This window comes from Bombina bombina, chromosome 2, assembly GCF_027579735.1.
Source record: "Bombina bombina isolate aBomBom1 chromosome 2, aBomBom1.pri, whole genome shotgun sequence".
In the NCBI taxonomy this organism is placed as follows: domain Eukaryota; kingdom Metazoa; phylum Chordata; class Amphibia; order Anura; family Bombinatoridae; genus Bombina; species Bombina bombina.
The window spans coordinates 705854329-705875325 of record NC_069500.1 but is presented as its reverse complement, the minus strand read 5'-3'; the positions used below and the strand labels follow the sequence as shown (position 1 = coordinate 705875325).

General features: G+C 42.4%; 1 protein-coding gene across 1 annotated transcript in view; it reads left to right on the top strand.

Moving 5' to 3' along the window:
• The window catches only part of SMC2 (structural maintenance of chromosomes 2), a 291284-nt gene that overhangs the window by 135455 nt on the left and 134832 nt on the right, over nt 1–20997 (top strand). The window contains 2 exon segments of the mRNA XM_053702691.1: nt 7753–7946; nt 8667–8810. Of these exon segments, the coding sequence (XP_053558666.1) occupies nt 7753–7946; nt 8667–8810 (338 nt within the window).

Below are 20997 nucleotides of genomic sequence, written 5' to 3'. Positions count from 1 at the left end.
TACGGCCCATCGATGGCCGCCCACCCGCCTCCCAGACTGGCTCCCACCCACCAACGAAACCGGCCATCGATGTCCGGTACAGAGAGGGCCACAGAGTGGCTCTCTCTGCATCGGTTGGCCAAGGGGGGTTATTGCAGGATGCCTCGATGTTGAGGCATCACTGCAATAACCGGAAAGCAGCTGGAAGCGAGCAGAATCGCTTCCAGCTGCTTTCCAGACCAAGGACGTACGCCACACGTCCTCGGTCATTAACTGTATTTTTTTTGAGGACGTGTGGCGTACGTCCTTGGTCGTTAAGGGGTTAAATACTTACCATTGCTTTATAGTAAACATAACGTTGATCCTCTGCCCGCATCTCTAACTGTATTGAGCAGATTGATGACGAATCAGACTTCCTCCAATCGTTGCGTGCCCCCTTTGGCGTTGTGGGGCACGCAATGATTGAAGGAAGCCGGATTCGTCATTGATGTGCTAAATACAGTAGGAGATGCGGGCAGAGGAACAGTGTTTAACATAACGCAATGGTAAGTATATTTTTAAAAAGAAGCATCTTTGTAAAGTTTAATGAATTAAAGTGCCCCTGTTTTTAAGATTATTTTCTTGTAAGACACAGTGAGTCCACGGATCATCATCAATTACTGTTGGGAATATCACTCCTGGCCAGCAGGAGGAGGCAAAAAGCACCACAGCAAAGTTGTTAAGTATCACTTCCCTTCCCACAACCCCCAAGTTATTCTCTTTGCCTGCGGTGCAAGGAGGAGGTGATGTTTTCAGTGTCTGCAAATAAGTTTACTTCAATCAAGATTTTATTATTTTAAAGCAGAGTAGGTTTGCTCTGATCTTTCCTTGGGTCTAGCCATACCCCACGTCAGTCTCTTCAGTAGGGCAGTGGTGGCTTTTAAGCAATTGGGAACTTGTGAGGTACAATCCTCACTGCATTCTCTCAACAGTTTTGCTGCCCTATTCAGAAAGCCTGAGTAAGCTTACTCGAATCTTTCTTTCTCCACAGGTCCATGTGAGGAATGGCATCCCCTCAAACCAGGTGAGCTGTCCTTCTGCCGGACAGATTGACATGGTAAGTGCCAATAAAATATTTTCTTTTATTCAAGAGGAAAAATACTGGCACTTCAGCAGTCTGATGCTGTATGGGGACGTTTTTATTCATTGACCCTATTGAGGGTTAATTATAAAGGCAGAAAAGCAGGCACTATGGAGAGGTGTTAGTTTATTTTATTGGTGACTCAGTCAGTGTCCTTAGCTCCGGTGTAGACCCTGTCAAGGACAGTGTAAGAAATGGTGACGCTATTAATATTTTATTTTGTGCGGCCATGTGTTTTTCTGAGACTTTTTTTTTTTTTTCTCCTTCTGTCTTAAAGTGAAGGTAAACAAAAAGGTTCTATTCTAAATAATTTTACATATTCATCCAAATAAATATCACTTTCATTCATCAAAATCTCAAAATCTTTATATTACCAACGATATCCTATATTATTGTCATCAACTCGGCAAGCCAAAAATCAACCCGTAATTTTTTTTTTTTTTTTATAAACAACGATCACGTTGTTTAGCCAACCAATTGATTCTTTGGCCGTTAGGCGGCCGTCAATTTACGTCATCCTGGTATGGTTCCTGATGCGCATGCGTAACATTTTTTCATCCAGTTCCCAAGCGCGCGCGTTCACGTTTCGCGCATGCGCATTATCCACTAGTTATTGTAGGCATAGTTTTGACCGCATCAACTGAGATTAATGCATGCGCAAAGAAGAGAGTCTAAAAATGATGCGCATGCGCGGTTTATCGAGGCTCGATGTGCACGAGCTGAGTAGATACGTATAGAGCGGGTGGGACCGCTCTATACGTCATAGTATCCGAAACCAGGAAATGGTGAATGGGAGGAGAATCGGAAGGGAACGTAAGAAAAATATAGATATAAAATTACATAAATGAATTATTTTTTTTAGAAAAAAAAAAGCTAGCAACTTGATTTAAGTTAGTGAAAGAATTATAAATACGATTGATGGCTGCTAAAACTTTACTTTCACTTTAATGGCCGCCGGGACCGCCCCTGATTATAGGAGAGGCGGTTCTCTTGCTGAGGCGGCAGACGTGTAAGGCATGCTTTCCGGACTCACTTCCTGTGAGTTCCGGAGTTGTGACGCTGTTAATATTTTGGCTGCAACAGAGGTAGGCACCTCAGCAACATTGAATGGAACCGGAATGTTTTTTTTGTAGAGGTTGCTTGGGGATTGAAGGACAGGATTGTTGAGCTCCGTTTTTAGTTTTTGACATAAAAAGTAACTTAAAGGGGCAGTAATAGTTTTTTTTTCTAGTACCAACAATAAAAAGTTAAATAAAATTAAAAAAAAATCTTGTTTTTTTATTTTTTTATTCTTGTTGCTTTTTATTGGCCTTCATGTTTGGTAAAATGAACCAAGAAGCCTTGCTAAATGTTGCATGTAAGCTATGTTTTAACTCCAAGGTGAAACCACCTGTACCTTTTTTGTTCATGTATTGAAAGAACTTTGTTACAGGGATAGATTTTTTTTTATCTGAGCCTCATTTATCTAAGGTGGATGCTGTTCAGGTGTCTCCTGTATCAGATATGCCGCTGCTTTCTCAAGCGTCCCCAATCATTTTCGTCTCCACATCAGTGACCTGCATTTTCTCTCACGCTCCCGGTAGAAGTGTCTTTGCAAGACATTGCTTTCCAGGTATCCTCTGATATCTGAGGCGCTGTCTGCCTTTCCCATGCTTCAGGGAAAGCACAAAAAGGAAATTTGAAGAGTCAGTTAGTAAGGTTTCTGATCCAGTTGTGGCTAACCAGGGGTGTTCCTTCTCAAAAGTCTGAGGAAGACACTTCGGTAGGGTGAAATCTCAGACTCGTACGTATAATCCCTTCTTCCTGATGCTGAAGTTATATCCTTCAGGTTTAAGCTGGAACACCTCTGTATGTTACCCAAGGAGGTTTTTGCTACCTTGGACGACTCTGATATAACTGTCGTAGTCAACCATAAGAAATCTAGTAAACTAAACAAGTACTTTGATGCCCCCTCCGCGGTGGAGGAATTCCCTGTACCAGACCGTGCTATAGAGATTATTTCACGGGAGTGGGAGATACCTGGAATTCCTTTTTCTCCATCTCGATTTTCAAGAAAAGGTTTCCAGTAGCTGACTCTATTAAGGAGTCGTGGCAGACGGTTCATAAAGTGGAAGGAGGCGATCTCCACTTTGTGCCAAGAGAACCACTATTCCAAGAGGATAGCTGTTCTTTTAAGGATCCAGTGGATAAGAAGTTGGAGGCCTTGCTAAAGAATATGTTCATCAGGGTCTCCAATGGCCGCCTGTGGATTGTATTGCCACTGTCACAAGTGGTGGCAGCCTACTGGTTTGATGCGTTGTCTGATTCCATTCAGACAGATTACCCCTCTAAGGTAGATTGAGGACAGGATTAAGGCTCTTAAGTTAGCCAATTCCTTTATCACGGATGCTTTCTTAGAAGTCATTAATTTAGGAGCAAAAATGGTCTGGTTTTGCTGTACTAGCTCGCAGAGCCTTATGGTTGAAATGCCTGGTCTGCGGATGTTTCATCTAAGTCCAAGCTTGGCGATCCCCTACAAAGGGCAAGACCTTGTTTGGACCTGGCTTGGCTGAAATAATTTCAGATATTACAGGTGGAAAGGAATCTTTTCTACCACAAGATAAGAGGATAAGCAGAAAGGACGTTAGAGTAATTTCTTTCCTTTCGAAACTTCAGAGGTAACCTTTCCCCTCCTTCTTCCAAGCAGGAACAGTACAAGCCATCTTGGAAGCACAATCAGTCTTGGAACAGGGGGAAGCAATCTAAGAAACCTGCAGCTGATTCCAAGTCAGCATGAAGGCTTTGCCTTGGGATCGGATCCAGTAGGGGGTAGACTTATTCATTTCGCTTAAGCTTGGATATGGGATGTCCCGGATCCCTGGGCGGTGGACATCGTATCCCGGGGTTACAAGTTAGAATTCAAGACCTTTCCTCCCTAGGGGCAGGTTTCTCTCTCAAGATTATCTGTAAACCAGATAAAAAGAGAGGCATTCTTAAAATGTGTTCAGGATCTTTCCGACCTAGGAGTTACAGTTCTAGTTCCAATTCAGGAACAGGGTCTGGGGTTCTATTCCAATCTGTTTGTGGTTCCCAAAAAAGAGGAAACTTTCAGACCTATTCTAGATCTGAAATGTCTAAACAAGTTCCTCAGAGTACCATCCTTCAAGATGTAAACTATACGTTACATTCTTCCCTTGGTCCAAGAGGGTCAGTTCATGACGACCATAGACCTAAAGTATGCGTACCTTCATGTTCCCATTCACAGGGATCATCACAAATTTCTAAGATTCGCCTTTTTGGACTATCACTTTCAGTTTGTAGCTCTTCCGTTTGCCCTTGCCACAGCTCTCAGAATTTTCTCAAAGGTTCTGGGGGCTCTATTGGCAGTGATCCGGTCTTGGGGCATTGCAGTGGCACCCTATCTGGATGACATACTAGTTCAGGCGCCGTCTTTTCAACAAGCAAACTCTCATACGGAGATCTTGTTGTCACACGGATGGAAGGTTAATTTGGGAAAAAAGTTCCCTGGTTCCAGCTACAAGGGTAGTGCTCTTAGGGACCATAATAGATTCCCTATCACTGAAGATATTTCTGACAGAGGTCAGAAAATCCAAGATTTTTTACTCTTGCCTTGCCCTTCATTCCTCTCTTCGGCCGTCAGTGACTCAATGTATGGAGGTAATTGGACATAATCTCGTTCGCTCGGTTCCATCTCAGAGCTCTGCAGTTATGCATGCTAAGACAATGGAACGGGGACTATGCAGATCTGTCTCAATGAATAGATCTGGATCAGGCAACAAGAGGCTCTCCAGGGTCTATGGACTCGGGAGGAGTCAGATCTCCCCATAAACATCCTAGAGCTGAAAGCGATCTTCAAGGCTCTGCTGGTCTAACCTCAGTTAGCTTTAGCCCGGTTTATCAGGTTCCTGTCGGACAACATAACATTGGTGGCTTACATCAACCACCAGGGAGGAAGTTCCTTGGCCATGAGAGAGGTGGCTCGAATTATTCAGTGGGCGGAGACCAACAACTGCTGTCTATCTGTGATCCACATTCCAGGAGTGGACAATTGGGAAGCGTATTTTCTGAGCAGACAGACTTTTCATCCCGGTGAGTGTTTTCCAGCTTGACCCTCAAATGGGGGCGGCCGGAGCTGGATCTCATGGCATCTCTGCAGGATGCCAAGCTCCCAAGGTACAGTTCGAGGTAAAGGGATCCACAGGCCGTTCTGATAGATGTTTTGGCGGTCCCTTGGAATTTTAGTCTAGCATACCTGTTTTCTCCGTTCGCTCTCCTTCCACAGGTCATTGCTCGGATCAAGCAGGAAAGGGCGTCGGTGATTCTCATATCACCGGCGTGGCCCCACAGGATCTGGTATGCAGACCTAATGGAAATGTCATCTTTTCCACCTTGGAGACTACCTCTGAGGAAGGACCTTCTACTTCAGGGTCCCTTCCTTCATCCAAATCTCGTTTCTCTGAAGCTGAATGCTTGGAGATTGAATGCTTAATTTTATCCAAGCGTCGGTTTTCCGAGTCAGTCATTGAGACTTTGATCCAGGCTCTCAAGCTTGTGACAAGAAAGATTTACCATAAGATATGACATAAATATCTGTATTGGTGTGAATCCAGAGGTTATTCTTGAGCGCTTCTCTCTTTTTATTTATTCTTGGAGTAGAGTCAGGATTCCTTGGCTTTTGTCCTTTCTCCAGGAAGGTGTGGAGAAGGGTTTGTCAGCAAGTACTCTGAAGGGTCAGATCTCTGCGTTGTCTATTTTATTGCATAATCGTTTGGCGGACGTGCCAGACTTGCAATATTTTTTTCAGGCCTTGGTCAGGCACAGGCCTGTGTTTAAACCTGTTACTCCTCCTTTGAGTCTTGACCTTGTTCTTAAAGTTTTACAGCAGGCTCCGTTTGAGCCTATGCATTCCTTAGATATTAAGAGGTTATCTTGGAAGGTTTTGTTTCTTGTTGCTATATCTTCTGCTTGGAGAGTCTCGGAACTCCTTATCTTATCTTTCATGCTGATAAGGTGGTCCTTTGTACTAAGTTAGATTTCTTTCCTAAAGTTGTTTTGGACAGGAATATTAATCAGGAAATCAATGTTCCTTCTCTGTGTCCTAATCGTTTTTCTCATAAGGAGCTTTTGCTACACAACCTAGATGTTGTGCGTGTGCTGAAATTCTACTTGCAGACGACTAAGGCTTTTCAGCAGTCTCCTGCTTTGTTTGTTTCTTTCTCTGGGAAACGCAAGGGTCAGAAAGCTACGGCTTCTTTGGATGAAGAGTATAATTTGTTTGGCTTATGAGACTGCTGGACAGCAACCTCCTGAGAGAATCACAGCTCATTCCAACAGGGCTGTTTCCTCTTCATGGGCCTTCAAAAATGAAGCTTCTGTGGATCAGATTTGCAAGGCTGCAACTTGGTCCTCTGCATACTTTTTCAAAATTTGATAAATTTGATACCTTTGCCTCAGCTGAGGCTTCTTTTGGGAGAAAGGTTCTTCAAGTTGTGGTGACTTCTATTTAGGTTACCTGTCTTGTCCCTCCCTTATCTGTGTCCTCTAGCTTGGGTATTGATTCCCAACAGTAATTGATGATGATTCGTGGACTCACCGTGTCTTAAGAAAGAAAACAAAATTTATGTTTACCTGATAAATTTATTTATTTCTCGACACGGTGAGCCAACGGCCCTCCCTGTTTTTTCAGACAGTTTTTTGTTATCTAAATCTTTGGGCACCTCTGCACCTTGTGTTATTTCCTTTCTCTCCTTTTCCTTTGGTCGAATGACTGGGGGTTGTGGGAAGGGAAGTGATACTTAACAGCTTTGCTGAGGTGCTCTTTGCCGCCTCCTGCTGGCCAGGATTGATATTCCCAACAGTAATTGATGATGATCCGTGGACTCACCGTGTCAAGAAAGAAATTAAATTTATCAGGTAAACATAAATTTTGTTTTTAGATACTGGGCACTAATTCCTTAAACTTTACAATCACTTTAATAAATTAAACTTAGAACATCAAGGTCTCAGACTAATTAAAAACTGTAATGATGACTGTTAAACATAAATGTGTATTTTAGGTTGACTCAGGCAGTATGTCTTGGTACAATTGAATATTAATCTGTTTATTAACTTTATCCCTAACAGAAAAACTGAGTGCACTTTAGTAATTAGTAAAAAAAAAATATATATAAATAGATGCCTTCTTTTGTAACAGATATATGATGGTTTGTGCTTTGATATATATATATATATATATATATATATATATATATATTTATTTAAACATGTAACAGATTTTCTAGAAGCATGGAATTGATGCATGTGCGTAAATATTAGGTTTGAGCATTCGGAGGTTTCGGCTACCTAAGACGAGGGTCATTGGCAGCATTCGGATCTTTTTAGCAAGCCTAGTAAACATGCATTATGTATATTTGTGTGGGGCCATGGCTTTCTTACTCTTGTGACTTTTTAAGCTTTCAATTGGTATTGTTGTGTATAATGCTTTGCATAATAATATATATATATAAGGCTTTGTTTCAATCACAATATTTCATATTTCACTTCTAAATGTTAAAGGTGTGTTTTATTATTTTCCCCTAGAAAATATGCATTTAAGTGTTTCCTTTATAAAATGAGACTGATTTATGTAACCTGTGATATTTTTTTCCTGTCAGAGGAAAGCGAGGAAACCTTAAAGAAAACAAAAGATGTGCAGAAAAAGGCAGAGGAAAAGTTCAAGGTCCTAGAGCACAAGATGAAAAATGCTGAAGCAGAACGTGAGCGAGAACTGAAGGAAGCTCAGCAGAAGCTGGATGCAGCCAAAAAGAAAGCTGATGCCTCTAGCAAGAAGATGAAAGAAAAACAACAGGTTGATCACTAACCTTTGGGTGAAGTGAGGCGCTGAAAAGGACATAAAACCCAAAAGTTTTCTTTTAAGATTCAGATAGAACATACAATTTTAAGCAACTTTCCAATTTACTTCTATTATCTAATTTGATTTATTCTCTTGATATTCTTTGTTAAAAAAACGGTAATTCATATTGGTGAGCCAATCACATGAGGCATCTATGTGCAGCCACCAATAAGCAGCTACTGAGACTATTTAGATATGCTTTTCAACAAAGGACATCAAAAGAATAAAACAAATTAGCTAATAGAAGTAAATTGTGAAGTTATTTAAAATTGCATGCTATTTCTAAATCATGACAGAAAAAAAATTGGGTTTCATGTCCCTTTAACAGATTTTACGGGAGGAATGTTTGTCCATAACCTTGCTACAGATACCCATGGTGATAGTCTCAGGATCATGCACATGTTTTTTATTATTTTCCTTGATCAGTGTATCATACTCCTCCTGGGTGTGTTTTTTTTTTTTGTTTTTGTTTTAATACAAGTTATAGTTTTACGTGCTGAATATGTATTTCAGAATAAATATGTATTTTTTATTTCCGGATTTGGGAATTTGTACGTATACGTGTGTGTATGTGTGTATGTATATATATATATATATATATATATATACACACACACACACACTTGTTAGTGATGTGTGGGTTTTCTTACTGTTGCAATCTTTTCACTTGTGTAGGAAGTGGATGCCTTAGTTTTAGAACTAGAGGAGTTGAAAAGAGAACAAGCCACTTACAAGCAACAGATTGAAGCTGTAGATGAAGCTTTGAAAGCCTATCAAGAGCAAGTTGACAGCATGGCCTCTGAAGTTGCAAAAAATAAGGTAAGAATAACTAATTTAACATTAAATCTATTTAAATTACCGGGGAAACTGTTCATGCTGTTCACTGACCATTATGGGCAACTTCAACAGCTGTTAATTGGTGGGCAGAGGCAAACCTATAAAAGCAGTAGTATTCAGCACAGGAAGATGTTATTTTAAAAAAAAAATGCTTTTAGAAGCACAGGACTTAAATAGCAGCTATTAATATTTACATTTTCTGATTAAACTATGATTGTTAAAGTGAAAGTCAACCATAGCATTTTTGAAACGCTAGGGTTGACAGTTGAAACAAAAAAAGGGCACTTTCATTCATGAAGTATAAGATACTTCATGTAGAAAGTGCCTTTATTCGTTTCAACCGTTCGCCGTTCTTAGCTGCTGCAGCAGCCCACGACAAAAAAATATTTTGCCAAGAGGTGACGTTTTCACCTTTTAGCAAATGGCTCCAATGGGCGCCAGACCGGATTTACCGCACTGCTATTGGCTAAGAGGCGAAAACTTTACCTCTTAGCAAAAAAATGTTTTTGCTGTGGGCTGCCGTAGCAGCTAAGAACGACGAACGGTTGAAACGAATAAAGGCACTTTCTTCATCTTATACTTCATGAATAAAAGTGCCCTTTATTTGTTTCAACAGTCAACCCTAGCGTTTCAAGTCACTTTAAAAATAACCGGGTTTTAAATGAATATTTCTTTCTAATGACACACTGAGTCCACTGATCATCTCTAATTACTATTGGGAATATCACTCCTGGCCAGCAGGAGGAGGCAAAGAGCACCACAGCAAAGCTGTTAAATATCACCTCCGTTCCCCCAAACCCCAGTCATTCTCTTTGCCTACGTTAAAAGCAAGGAGGAGGTAAAGTTTAGGTGTCTGTAAGAAGATTCTTCAATCAAGATTTTATTATATTTCAGCAGTGCAAGTTAGTTCTGCTTTTTCCTTGGGATTAGCCCATGTCAGTCTCTTCAGTAGAGCAGTGGTGGCTTTTAAGCAATTGGGAACTTGTGGGGTATAATCCTCACTGCGCCTCCCAAATAGTTATTGCTTCCCTAACTTGAAAGCCTGAGTAAGATTACTCTGATGCCTCTCAAACCTAGTGAGCTGCCCTGCTGCCAGGCAGATTACATCAAGGTAAGTGCTTCTTTTAATTTTCTTGGAGTATAAAGAAAAATATTGGCACTTTAACAGTTAACTCTGTTTGGACATCAGATCATTAATTCTATTGTGGGTTAATAGATAATGTGAGGCAGTTTGTGCAGGCACTGGGGACCAGAGGATTTCAGGGACCATAAGCTGAGTTCGTTTTTTCCCGGCTTATTCTGGTTAGGGTGGTTGTGTTTTTTTTTTTTGTGTTTTTTACTATCTCTCTGTGGCTTTACCTTCAGAGTGTCTGTTCTGAGCGGCAAAGAGTTTTGCATGCTTTTTCTTTTCCTTTCTCTCTTCGGAGAGCCGAAATGTGGAGTACTTCGTTGCAGTTCCGCTTTTCAGTGTTAATGGTCTCCGCATAACGAGTGAGCAGCTCTGGGTTGAGTCCGGATTTCTTTCTATTACCTCCGGCAAGTCAGCAGGACAGGTAGGCACCTGAGCAGGGCTAGCTGAGGTGTAGAGGCTATCTGGGGTGCTCTAAGAACGCGTTTTTTGCATGAGAAATAAAAAGTTGTTTTTAAAATTTAAAGGGATAGTAAAGTTTTTTGTGACATTATCTAAAAGATAAATAAAAGTATTTTATTTTTTATTTGTTCAATTATTGGGCAAAGATGGACCAAGAGGCCCCTGCAAAATGTTACTTGTTCTTTGTTTTGATGCTAACGTGGAACCACCAATCCCTTTCTGTTTCCTCATGTATTGAGGAGAACTTTAAATTACAGGGATAGACTTTGTTTCTGAGCAAACATTGTCCTAAGGCGGAAGCTGTTCAGGTGTCTACTGACAATGTTCAAGATATGCCGCAGCTTTCTCCTCAAGTGTCCCAAAATTTTGTCGTCCACACATGCAGTGCCCTGCGCTTCCTCTCAAGCTCCGCCTGGAGTTACGTTGCAAGACATCGCTACCCACATGTCATCTGCGGTATCCGCTGCGTTATCTGCCTTTCCCATGTTGCAGGAAAAGCGCAAGAGGAAATCTATGGATTCAGTAAGTTTCTGACACAGTAGTAGGGGGAGGAATACTTCAGTGGCATCTGAGGGGGAAAGCTCAGACTCTGACAGTGTAATTCCTGCTTGATGCTGAAGTAATATTTCGATTCAAGCTTGAACACCTCAGTTTGTTACTTAAAAGGGCAACTAAACCCAAAATCTTTCTTTCATGATTCAGATAGAGAATAGAAATGTAAACATTCAAAATCACTTCTGGCAAGATCTTAAACTGCAGCAATTAACTCAGACCAGATTGATGCTATGAATGCTCCCATCACGTTGGAGGAGGTCTCGTTTTACTTGAAGTCTCTCCCTGTCTGGGAAGGCGCCGGGACCGGATGGTCTTTCCGGCCGACTTCTACAGAATCCTATTACCACAAATTGGCTCCTCACTGACCAAGCTCTTCATGCCTTCTTTCATGAGGAGGCATTGCCTTCTCGGGATTTCACCTCTGCTCACATCACCCTGATTCCCAAGCCGGGTAAAGACCACTCTCTTCCTGACTCGTATCGCCCCATCTCCCTCTCAACACCGACTATAAACTCTTTATGAAAATAATGGCCAACAGATTAAAAACTCCCTCCCCCAATTGGTTCACCCAGACCAGACGGTTTCGTGTTTAAAACGATCCTCGGTAACTATCTCCGCAAGGTGCTTCATGTCATTGACCACTACTGGTCCTTGGCAAGAGGGGAGAGGGATCCACTGCGGCGGAGGCCTTCCCGCTATCGCTTGATGCGGAGAGGGCCTTCGACCGTGTGGAGGTGGCCCCACCTGATAGATACGATGCAAACGGTTCAACTTAATGGCCCCTTTTTAGATATGATTCGTAAAGTGTACACGCCCAATGGCTCGAGTTCTGGTTAATGGTCTCTTCTCCTCAGATTTTCCAGCTGCAGCGAGGCACTAGACAGGGGTGTCCCTGTCGCCCCTTCTGTTTAACCTGGCTCTTGAGCCTCTGGCCATCAAACTGAGGGACTCTTTTCCGGGCATTGTACTGGAAAATAACCCGATTCAAATAGCCCTATATGCGGACGATATTGCTACTCTTTGTAGACTCACCCTCCAAACACATACCGCGTATAATGCAGACTATCTCCGAGTTCGGAAATTTCTCGGGATATAAAATCAACACCTCCAAATCGGAGATCCTATGGCTTAACAAACATCCCGATTCCGGGTTCCTCCTTCCCGTTTGTGGAGGTGCCGGGGCACTCACATACCTTGGCATCAAGGTTCATAAAGACCACCACAAGATGTATACGCTCAACATTTCTGAGAGATGTAAGAGCTTAGCCACACAACTCCATAGCTGGAACACTCTCCCACTGGGTTTTATCGGGCAGGGTCAGCCTGGTCAAGATGACCCTACTACCGAAAATATTATACCCTTTGTTGATGCTTGCCCTTCCTTATAACCAAGGGCGATTTGACCATAAGGAACAAAGCTATGTCCGCCTTCATCTGGAAAGGTAGGAAGCCCCGCGTAGCTCTGGAGAAGCTTCAGCTCCCCTTTCTCAGTGGTGGTCTGGAATCCCTAACTTAAAGCTTTATAATTGGGCGACCTCTAGCCAGATTGGTAACTGATTGGCAACTGGGCACCTCCCACTTTTGTGTGGCTCCATTAGATGAGAGACGGTATCTGGCTCCCATCGCTCCTAGCATATCTCCCTTAGCCCCACTGAAGGACATTCCACAATCCATAGCTTCCAGTGTCCTATATAAGGACCCCTGAGAGCGTGGCAATTAACCATAAACATATGGGAATTCTTCACCCCCCCTTAAAGTTTCTGCCACTTGTAGGCAACCCGGATTTCCCGGCAGGGAATGAATATAAACCTTTCCATATTTGGAAATCTCTGGGACGCGCGACAGTGGGTGATGTGGTAGACCCATTGTTGCACACGGTTAGATCTTTCCAAGAACTCAAAACCAAATTCGCCATTCCCAACAAGCACTTTTATGCATATTTGCAGGTGCGGCACTATGTCACGAGCCTCATGCTCGCTAACACGGACTTCTGGAATAGATCTCCCTTTGCTGTCTCTCATACCATGTTTCAACTGGGTTGTTTCTCAATTTCAGACGTCTATAAACAACTAATAAAGCGTAAAGAACCAACTATACAGACACAGATCCTTACAAACTTACAATTAGACACTGCCCCGACATTGACGATACAAAACATAACAGATAGCATAGAATCAGCTAGATCAGCTACACTAGCAATACCACTTAGAGAATCCCAGCTCAGGATGCTACACAGAGACTACATCACCCCTCACAGATTTGTCGAAATGGAAACTGAGCACCTGATGCATGTGTTAAATGTAGTGAAGGATCCCCTTCACTACAGCATTATTTTTTCCTTTGCCCGCAGATTAGACAGTTCTGGGGCAATTACAACACTGGCTGAGAATCACATTTAAAATTGAGATTGAAATAGGGGTGAATAATGTGTTTGTTTTTGGATGGGAGGCTGAGCATAAACGGCTTCACAAACATTCTCACCTTATGTACACTCCTGGCCCGCAGCTGCATATTAGGGAGATGGCTTTCTAGAAAACCACCCACGATAGCCCAGTTCAGGCTTCGCCTGATGAAACAGCTCTTCGTGGACAGCATGAACACTAAACTTAACACTAAGCTTAGATACAAACCCTTCCTTAAAAAATGGAAGCCCTTTGTTATGACCTTACAACCTACCCTGCAACGACAAATTCTTGGGCCCTTTGTTCAACTAGAAGCTATGCAGCTAGCAAACCTGAGAGGTGAGTGGCAGGAGCTCATGGAACCCCCTATAGATGCCCCTGGTGTGGTTTCCGGGAGGAATTGTTGTTCTAACCTGACACGCAACAATCTAATAGAATCATAATACCTCACATCCTGCAATACTCCGTCCGCTTGGTGTTCGGGTGGGGACTACACGTCCCCCAATTCCCCTCCGTGATACCTCATTACCTATCTATTTCCCACTCCATCTTCCCTCCACTCCTTTCTTTCTTTCCCCCACCCCCTCTTTAATATAATTTTTTTTTTTTTTTTTTTTTTTTTTTGGGGCGGGTTGACAAACTACGGTTATACATTGTTTATTTGTTAATTTAATTTAATTGTTTTGATGTCTTCAACAAAAAATGGGGAGAGATTGCTCACACAGATAAAAAAAAAAAAAAAAATTACACAAGCCCCTATATTGCATGCATTTTGCTTATATGTTATGATAAATCCACTTCTCTAGGCAACTCATCGCAAACTTGGTCAAATATGTATAGATTGGTTAAATCTGCGTCTGCGCACACGCTCTTGTTTGCCTCTTTATCATGTCTTGTGAATGTATTATCTTTCCCTGCTAATAAAGACGAATTTAAAAAAAAAAAAAAAAGAAATGTAAACATACAATTTACTTCTATAATTTATTTTTTGCTTCATTTTTTAAATATCCTTATTTGAAGAAAAACAATGCACATGGTGAGCCAATCACATGATGCTTCTATGTTTCAGCAATCAATCAGCAGCTAGTGAGCATATCTAGATATGCTTTTCATCAAAGAATATCAAGAGATAAAACAAATTAGATAATGTAATTAAATTAGAAAGATGTTTAAAATAGCATTCTCTTTCTAAATCATAAAAGAAAAAATGTGGGTGGCATGTCCCTTTAAGGAGGTTTTGGCTACCTTGGACGACTCCGACACTAAGAAGTCCAGTAAACCAAGTATTTTGATGTACCTTCCATGGTGGAGGTTTTTCCGTGTACCAGATCGGGCTACATAGATTATTATCAGGGACTGGAGAGGCCTGGTATCCTTTTTTTATCCATCCCCTTTTTTAAAGAAGATGTTTCCTATTGCTGACTCTATCAAGTAGTCTTGGCAGACGGGTTCCCAAGGTGGAAGGGGCAATTTCACTTTGGCTAAGATAACCACTATTCCCATAGAGGATAGCTGTTCCTTTAAGGATCCTATGGATAAGAAGTTGGAAGGGGTTACTTTAAAAGATGTATGTACACCGAGTGTATTGCGTTGTGTATTGCTACCATTGCCAGCGTAGCTGCATACTGGTTTGGTGCTTTGTCTGATTCTATTCAGACAGATACTCTCCTAGAAGAGATCCAGTCTAGATCAAGGCTCTTAAGTTGGCCAATTCCTTTATTACGGATGCTTCCGCTACAGGTTATTAAGCTGGGAGCAAAGATTTCTGGTTTTGCCGTACTGGCCCGCAGAGCCTTATGGTTGAAGTCCGGGTCTGCAGATGTGTCGTCTAAGTCTAAATTTCTTGCGATTCCCTACAAGGTTAAGACTTGATTGGGGCCGGGGTTTTGGCTGAAATTATTTCAGACATTACTGGAGGAAAGGGTCATTTCCTCCCTCAGGATAAGAGGAATAAGCAGAAAGGGCGTCAGAGTAATTTTCTCTTGTTAAGGTGTATCCAGTCCACGGATCATCCATTACTTGTGGGATATTTCTCCTTCCCACAGGAAGTTGCAAGAGGATCACCCACTAGCAGAGCTGCTATATAGCTACTCCCCTCACTGCCAAATCCAGGTCATTCTCTTGCAACTCTCAACAAAGATGGACGTAATAAGAGGAGAGTGGTGTATTATAGTAAGTTTTTTAACTTCAATCAAAAGTTTGTTATTTTAAATGGTACCGGAGTGTACTGTTTCATCTCAAGGCAGCTATTAGAAGAAGAATCTGCCTGTGATTTCTATGATCTTAGCAGAAGTAACTAAGATCCACTTGCCGTTCTCACATATTCTGAGGAGTGAGGTAACTTCAGAGGGGGAATGGCGTGCAGGTTTTCCTGCAATAAGGTATGTGCAGTTAATATATTTCTAGGGATGGAATTTGCTAGAACAATGCTGCTGATACCGGATTAATGTAAATTAAGCCTTAAATGCAGTGATAGTGACTGGTGTCAGGCTTATTAACAGAGATACATACTCTTATAAAAGTGTAATATAAAACATTTGCTGGCATGTTAATCGTTTTTATATATGTTTGGTGACAACTTATTGGGGCCTAGTTTTTTTCCACATGGCTGGCTTGAATTTTGCCTAGAAACAGTTTCCTGAAGCTTTCCACTGTTGCAATATGAGTGGGAAGGGCCTATTTTAGTGCTTTTCTGTGCAGATAAAAATACTGACAGACATTCAGCTTCCCTCTGCATGATACAGGACATCTCTGAAGGGCTCAAAAGGCTTCAAAGTCGTGTTTGAGGAGGGTAACAATCACAGTAGACTGTGGCAGATGTTTGTGACTGTGTTTAAAAAAACCGTTTTTGTAATTTATTATTCTGTTTTTGTTAAGGGGTTAATCATCCAATTGCAAGTGGGTGCATTGCTCTGCTGACTAGTTACATACACTGTAAAAAATTTTGTTAGTGTAACTGCCTTTTTTCACTGTTATTTCAAATTTTGTCAATTTGTTTCTCTTAAAGGCACAGTAACGTTTTTTATATTGCTGTTAACTTGCTTTAAAGTGTTTTCCAAGCTTGCTAGTCTCATTGCTAGTCTGTACAAACATGTCTGAAACAGAGGATACTTGTTCATTATGTTTAAAAGCCATGGTGGAGCCCCATAGGTGAATGTGTACTAAATGTATTGATTTCACCTTAAACAGTAAAGATCAGTCTTTATCTATAAAAGAATTGTCACCAGAGGGGTCTGTCGAGGGGGGAAGTTATGCCGACTAACTCTCCCCACGTGTCGGACCCTTCGCCTCCCGCTCAAGGGACGCACGCTAATATGGCGCCAAGTACATCAGGGACGCCCATAGTGATTACTTTGCAAGGACATGGATGCAATCATGAATAATACCTGTCAGAGGTATTATCCAGATTGCCTGAATTGAGAGGCAAGCGCGATAGCTCTGGGGTTAGACGAGATACAGAGCGCGTAGATGCTGTAAGAGCCATGTCTGATACTGCGTCACAATATGCAGAACCTGAGGACGGAGAGCTTCAGTCTTTGGGTGATGTCTCTGAATCGGGGAGACCTGATTCAGAGATTTCTAATGTTAAATTTAAGTTTGAGAACCTCCGTGTATTGCTTGGGGAGGTATTAGCTGCTCTGAATGACTGTGGACACAATTGCAGTGCCAGAGAAATTGTGTAGGCTGGATAAATACTATAGCAGTGCCGGTGAGTACTGATGTTTTTCCAATACCTAAAAGGCTTACAGAAATTATTAGTAAGGAGTGGGATAGGCCCGGTGTGCCCTTTCCCCACCTCCTATATTTAGAAAAATGTTTCCAATAGATGCCACTACACGGGACTTATGGCAGACTGTCCCTAAGGTGGAGGGAGCAGTTTCTACTTTAGCAAAGCGTACCACTATCCCGGTTGAGGATAGTTGTGCTTTTTCAGATCCAATAGATTAAAAAATTAGAGGGTTATCTTAAGAAATGTTTATTCAACAAGGCTTTATTTTACAGCCCCTTGCATGCATTGCGCCTGTCACTGCTGGCGGCGGCATTCTGGTTTGAGGCCCTGGAAGAGGCCATCCATACAGCTCATTGACTGAAATTGTTGACAAGCTTAGAACTCTTAAGCTAGCTAACTCATTTGTTTCTGATGCCATTGTTCATTTGACTAAACTAACGGCTAAGAATCCGGATTCGCCATCCAGGCGCGTAGGGCGCTATGGCTCAAATCCTGGTCAGCTGATGTGACTTCAAAGTTTAAATTACTCAACATTCATTTCAAGGGGGCAGACCTTATTCGGGCCTGGTTTGAGAGAAATTATTGCTGACATTACTGGAGGTAAGGGTCATACCCTTCCTCAGGACAAGGGCCAAAATCAAAGGCCAAACAGTCTAATTTTTGTGCCTTTCAGAAATTTAAAGGCTAGGTGCAGCATCAACTTCCTCTGCTTCAAAACAAGAGGGAACTTTTGCTCAATCCAAGCAGGCCTGGAAACCTAACCAGTCCTGGAACAAGGGCAAGCAGGCCAGAAAGCCTGCTGCTGCCTCTAAGACAGCATGAGGAGCGGCCCCTATACGACAACGGATCTAGTAGGGGGCAGACTCTCTCTCTTCGCCCAGGCGTGGGCAAGAGATGTTCAGGATCCCTGGGCGTTGGAGATCATATCTCAGGGATATCTTCTGGACTTCAAAGCTTCTCCTCCACAAGGGAGATTTCACCTTTCAAGATTATCTGCAAACCAGATAAAGGAAGAGGCATTCCTAAGCTGCGTACAAGATCTCCTTGTAATGGGAGTGATCCATCCTCAGAGTTCCGTCATTCAAGATGGTAACTATTCGAACCATTTTACCCATGATACAAAGAGGGTCAGTACATGACCACAGTGGACTTAAAGGATGCCTACCTTCACATTCCGATTCACAAGAATCATCATCAGTTCCTGAGGTTTGCCTTTCTAGACAGGCATTACCAATTTGTAGCTCTTCCATTCGGGTTGGCTACAGCCCCAAGAATTTTTACAAAGGTTCTGGGCTCACTTCTGGCGGTCCTAAGACCGCGAGGCATAGCGGTGGCTCCTTACCTGGACGATATCCTGATACAGGCGTCAAGCTTTCAAATTGCCAAATCTCATACAGAGATAGTTTCTGGCATTCCTCAGGTCGCATGGGTGGAAAGTGAACGAAGAAAAGAGTTCTCTATCTCCTCTCACAAGGGTTTCCTTCCTATGGACTCTAATAGATTCTGTAGAAATGAAAATTTACCTGACGGAGTCCAGGTTATCAAAACTTCTAAATGCTTGCCGTGTTCTTCACTCCATTCCGCGCCCCACGGTGGCTCAGTGCATGGAAGTAATCGGCTTAATGGTTGCGGCGATGGACATAGTGCCATTTGCGCGCCTGCATCTCAGACCGCTGCAATTATGCATGCTCAGTCAGTGGAATGGGGATTACACAGATTTGTCCCCTCTACTAAATCTGGATCAGGAAACCAGAGATTCTCTTCTCTGGTGGTTATCTCGGGCCATCTGTCCAAGGGTATGACCTTTCGCAGACCAGATTGGACAATTGTAACAACAGATGCCAGCCTTCTAGGTTGTGGTGCAGTCTGGAACTCCCTGAAGGCTCAGGGTTCATGGACTCATGAGGAGAAACTCCTCCAAATAAATATTCTGGAGTTAAGAGCAATATTCAATGCTCTTCTGGCTTGGCCTCAGCTAGCAACACTGAGGTTCATCAGATTTCAGTCGGACATCATCACAACTGTGGCTTACATCAACCATCAAGGGGGAACCAGGAGTTCCCTAGCGATGTCAGAAGTCTCCAAGATAATTCGCTGGGCAGAGACTCACTCTTGCCACCTGTCAGCGATCCATATCCTAGGTGTAGAGAACTGGGAGGCGGATTTTCTAAGTCATCAGACTTTTCATCCGGGGGAATGGGAACTCCATCCGAAGGTGTTTGCTCAATTGGTTTCTCCGTTGGGGCAAACCAGAATTGGATCTCATGGCGTCTCGCCAGAACGCCAAGGGTTCCTTGTTACGGATCCAGGTCCAGGGACCCAGAAGCCCTCACTGATAGATGCTCTAGCAGCGCCTTGGTTCTTCAACCTGGCTTATGTGTTTCCACTGTTTCCTCTGCTCCCTCGTCTGATTGCCAAAATCAAACAGGAAAGAGCATCGGTGATATTGATAGCGCCTGCGTGGCCCACGCAGGACCTGGTATGCTGACCTAGTGGACATGTCATCCTTTCCACCATGGACTCTGCCTCTGAGACAAGACCTTCTAATACAAGGTCCTTTCAAACATCCGAATCTACTTTCTCTGAGACTGACTGCATGGAGATTGAACACTTGATCCTATCAAAGCGTGGCTTCTCCGAGTCAGTAATTGATACCTTAAATACAGGCACGAAAGCCTGTCACCAGGAAAATTTTACCACAAGATTATGGCGTAAATATCTTCATTGGTGTTAATCCAAGAATTACTCATGGAGTAGGGTTAGGATACCTAGGATATTGTCCTTCCATCCAAGAGGGTTTGGACAAAGGATTATCAGCTAGTTCTTTAAAGGGACAGATTTCTGCTCTGTCTATTCTTTTACACAAGCGTCTGGCAGAAGTTCCAGACGTATCAGGCATTTTGTCAGGCTTTAGTTGGAATTAAGCCTGTGTTTAAACCTGTTGCTCCTCCATGGAGCTTAAACCTTGGTTCTTAAAGTTCTTCAAGGGTTCCGTTTGAACCCCATTCATTCTATTGATATCAAACTTCTTTCATGGAAAGTTCTTTTTCTGATGCTATTTCCTCCGGGCTCGAAGAGTCTCGGAGTTATCTGCCTTACATTTTGATTCTCCTTATATGATCTTTCATTTCAGATAAAGTTGTTCTGCAGTACAAAACCTGGGTTTTTACCTAAGGTGGTTTCTAACAAGAATATCAAATCAATGAGATTGTTGTTCCATCATTATGTCCTAATCTTCTTCAAAGAGAACGTCTTTTGTATAATCTAGACGTAGTCCGTGCCTTGAAGTTTTACTTACAGGCTACTAAAGATTTCGCCCAAACAATCTAACCTGTTTGTTGTTTACTCTGGACAGAGGAGAGGTCAGAAGGCCTCGGCAACCTCTCTTTCTTTTTGGCCTTCGGAGTATAATCCGTTTAGCCTATGAGACTGCTGGACAGCAGCCTCCTGAAAGGATTACAGCTCATTCTACTAGAGCTGTGGCTTCCACCTGGGCCTTTAAAAATGAGGCACTCTGTTGAACAGATTTGCAAGGCTGCGACTTGGTCTTCGCTTCATACCTTTTCCAAATTTTACAAATTTGATACTTTTGCTTCTTCGGAGGCTGTTTTTGGGAGAAAGGTTCTACAGGCAGTCGGTTCCTTCCATTTGTGTTCCTGCCTTTGTCCCTCCCATCATCGTTTACTTTAGCTTTGGTATTGGTATCCCACAACTAATGGATGATCCGTGGACTGGATACACTTAACAAGAGAAAACATAATTTATGCTTACCTGATAAATTTATTTCTCTTGTGTATCCGGTCCACGGCCCGCCCCTGTCCTTTTTAAGGCAGGTCTAAATTTTAATTAAACTACAGTCACCACAGCACCCTATGGTTTCTCCTTTTCTCG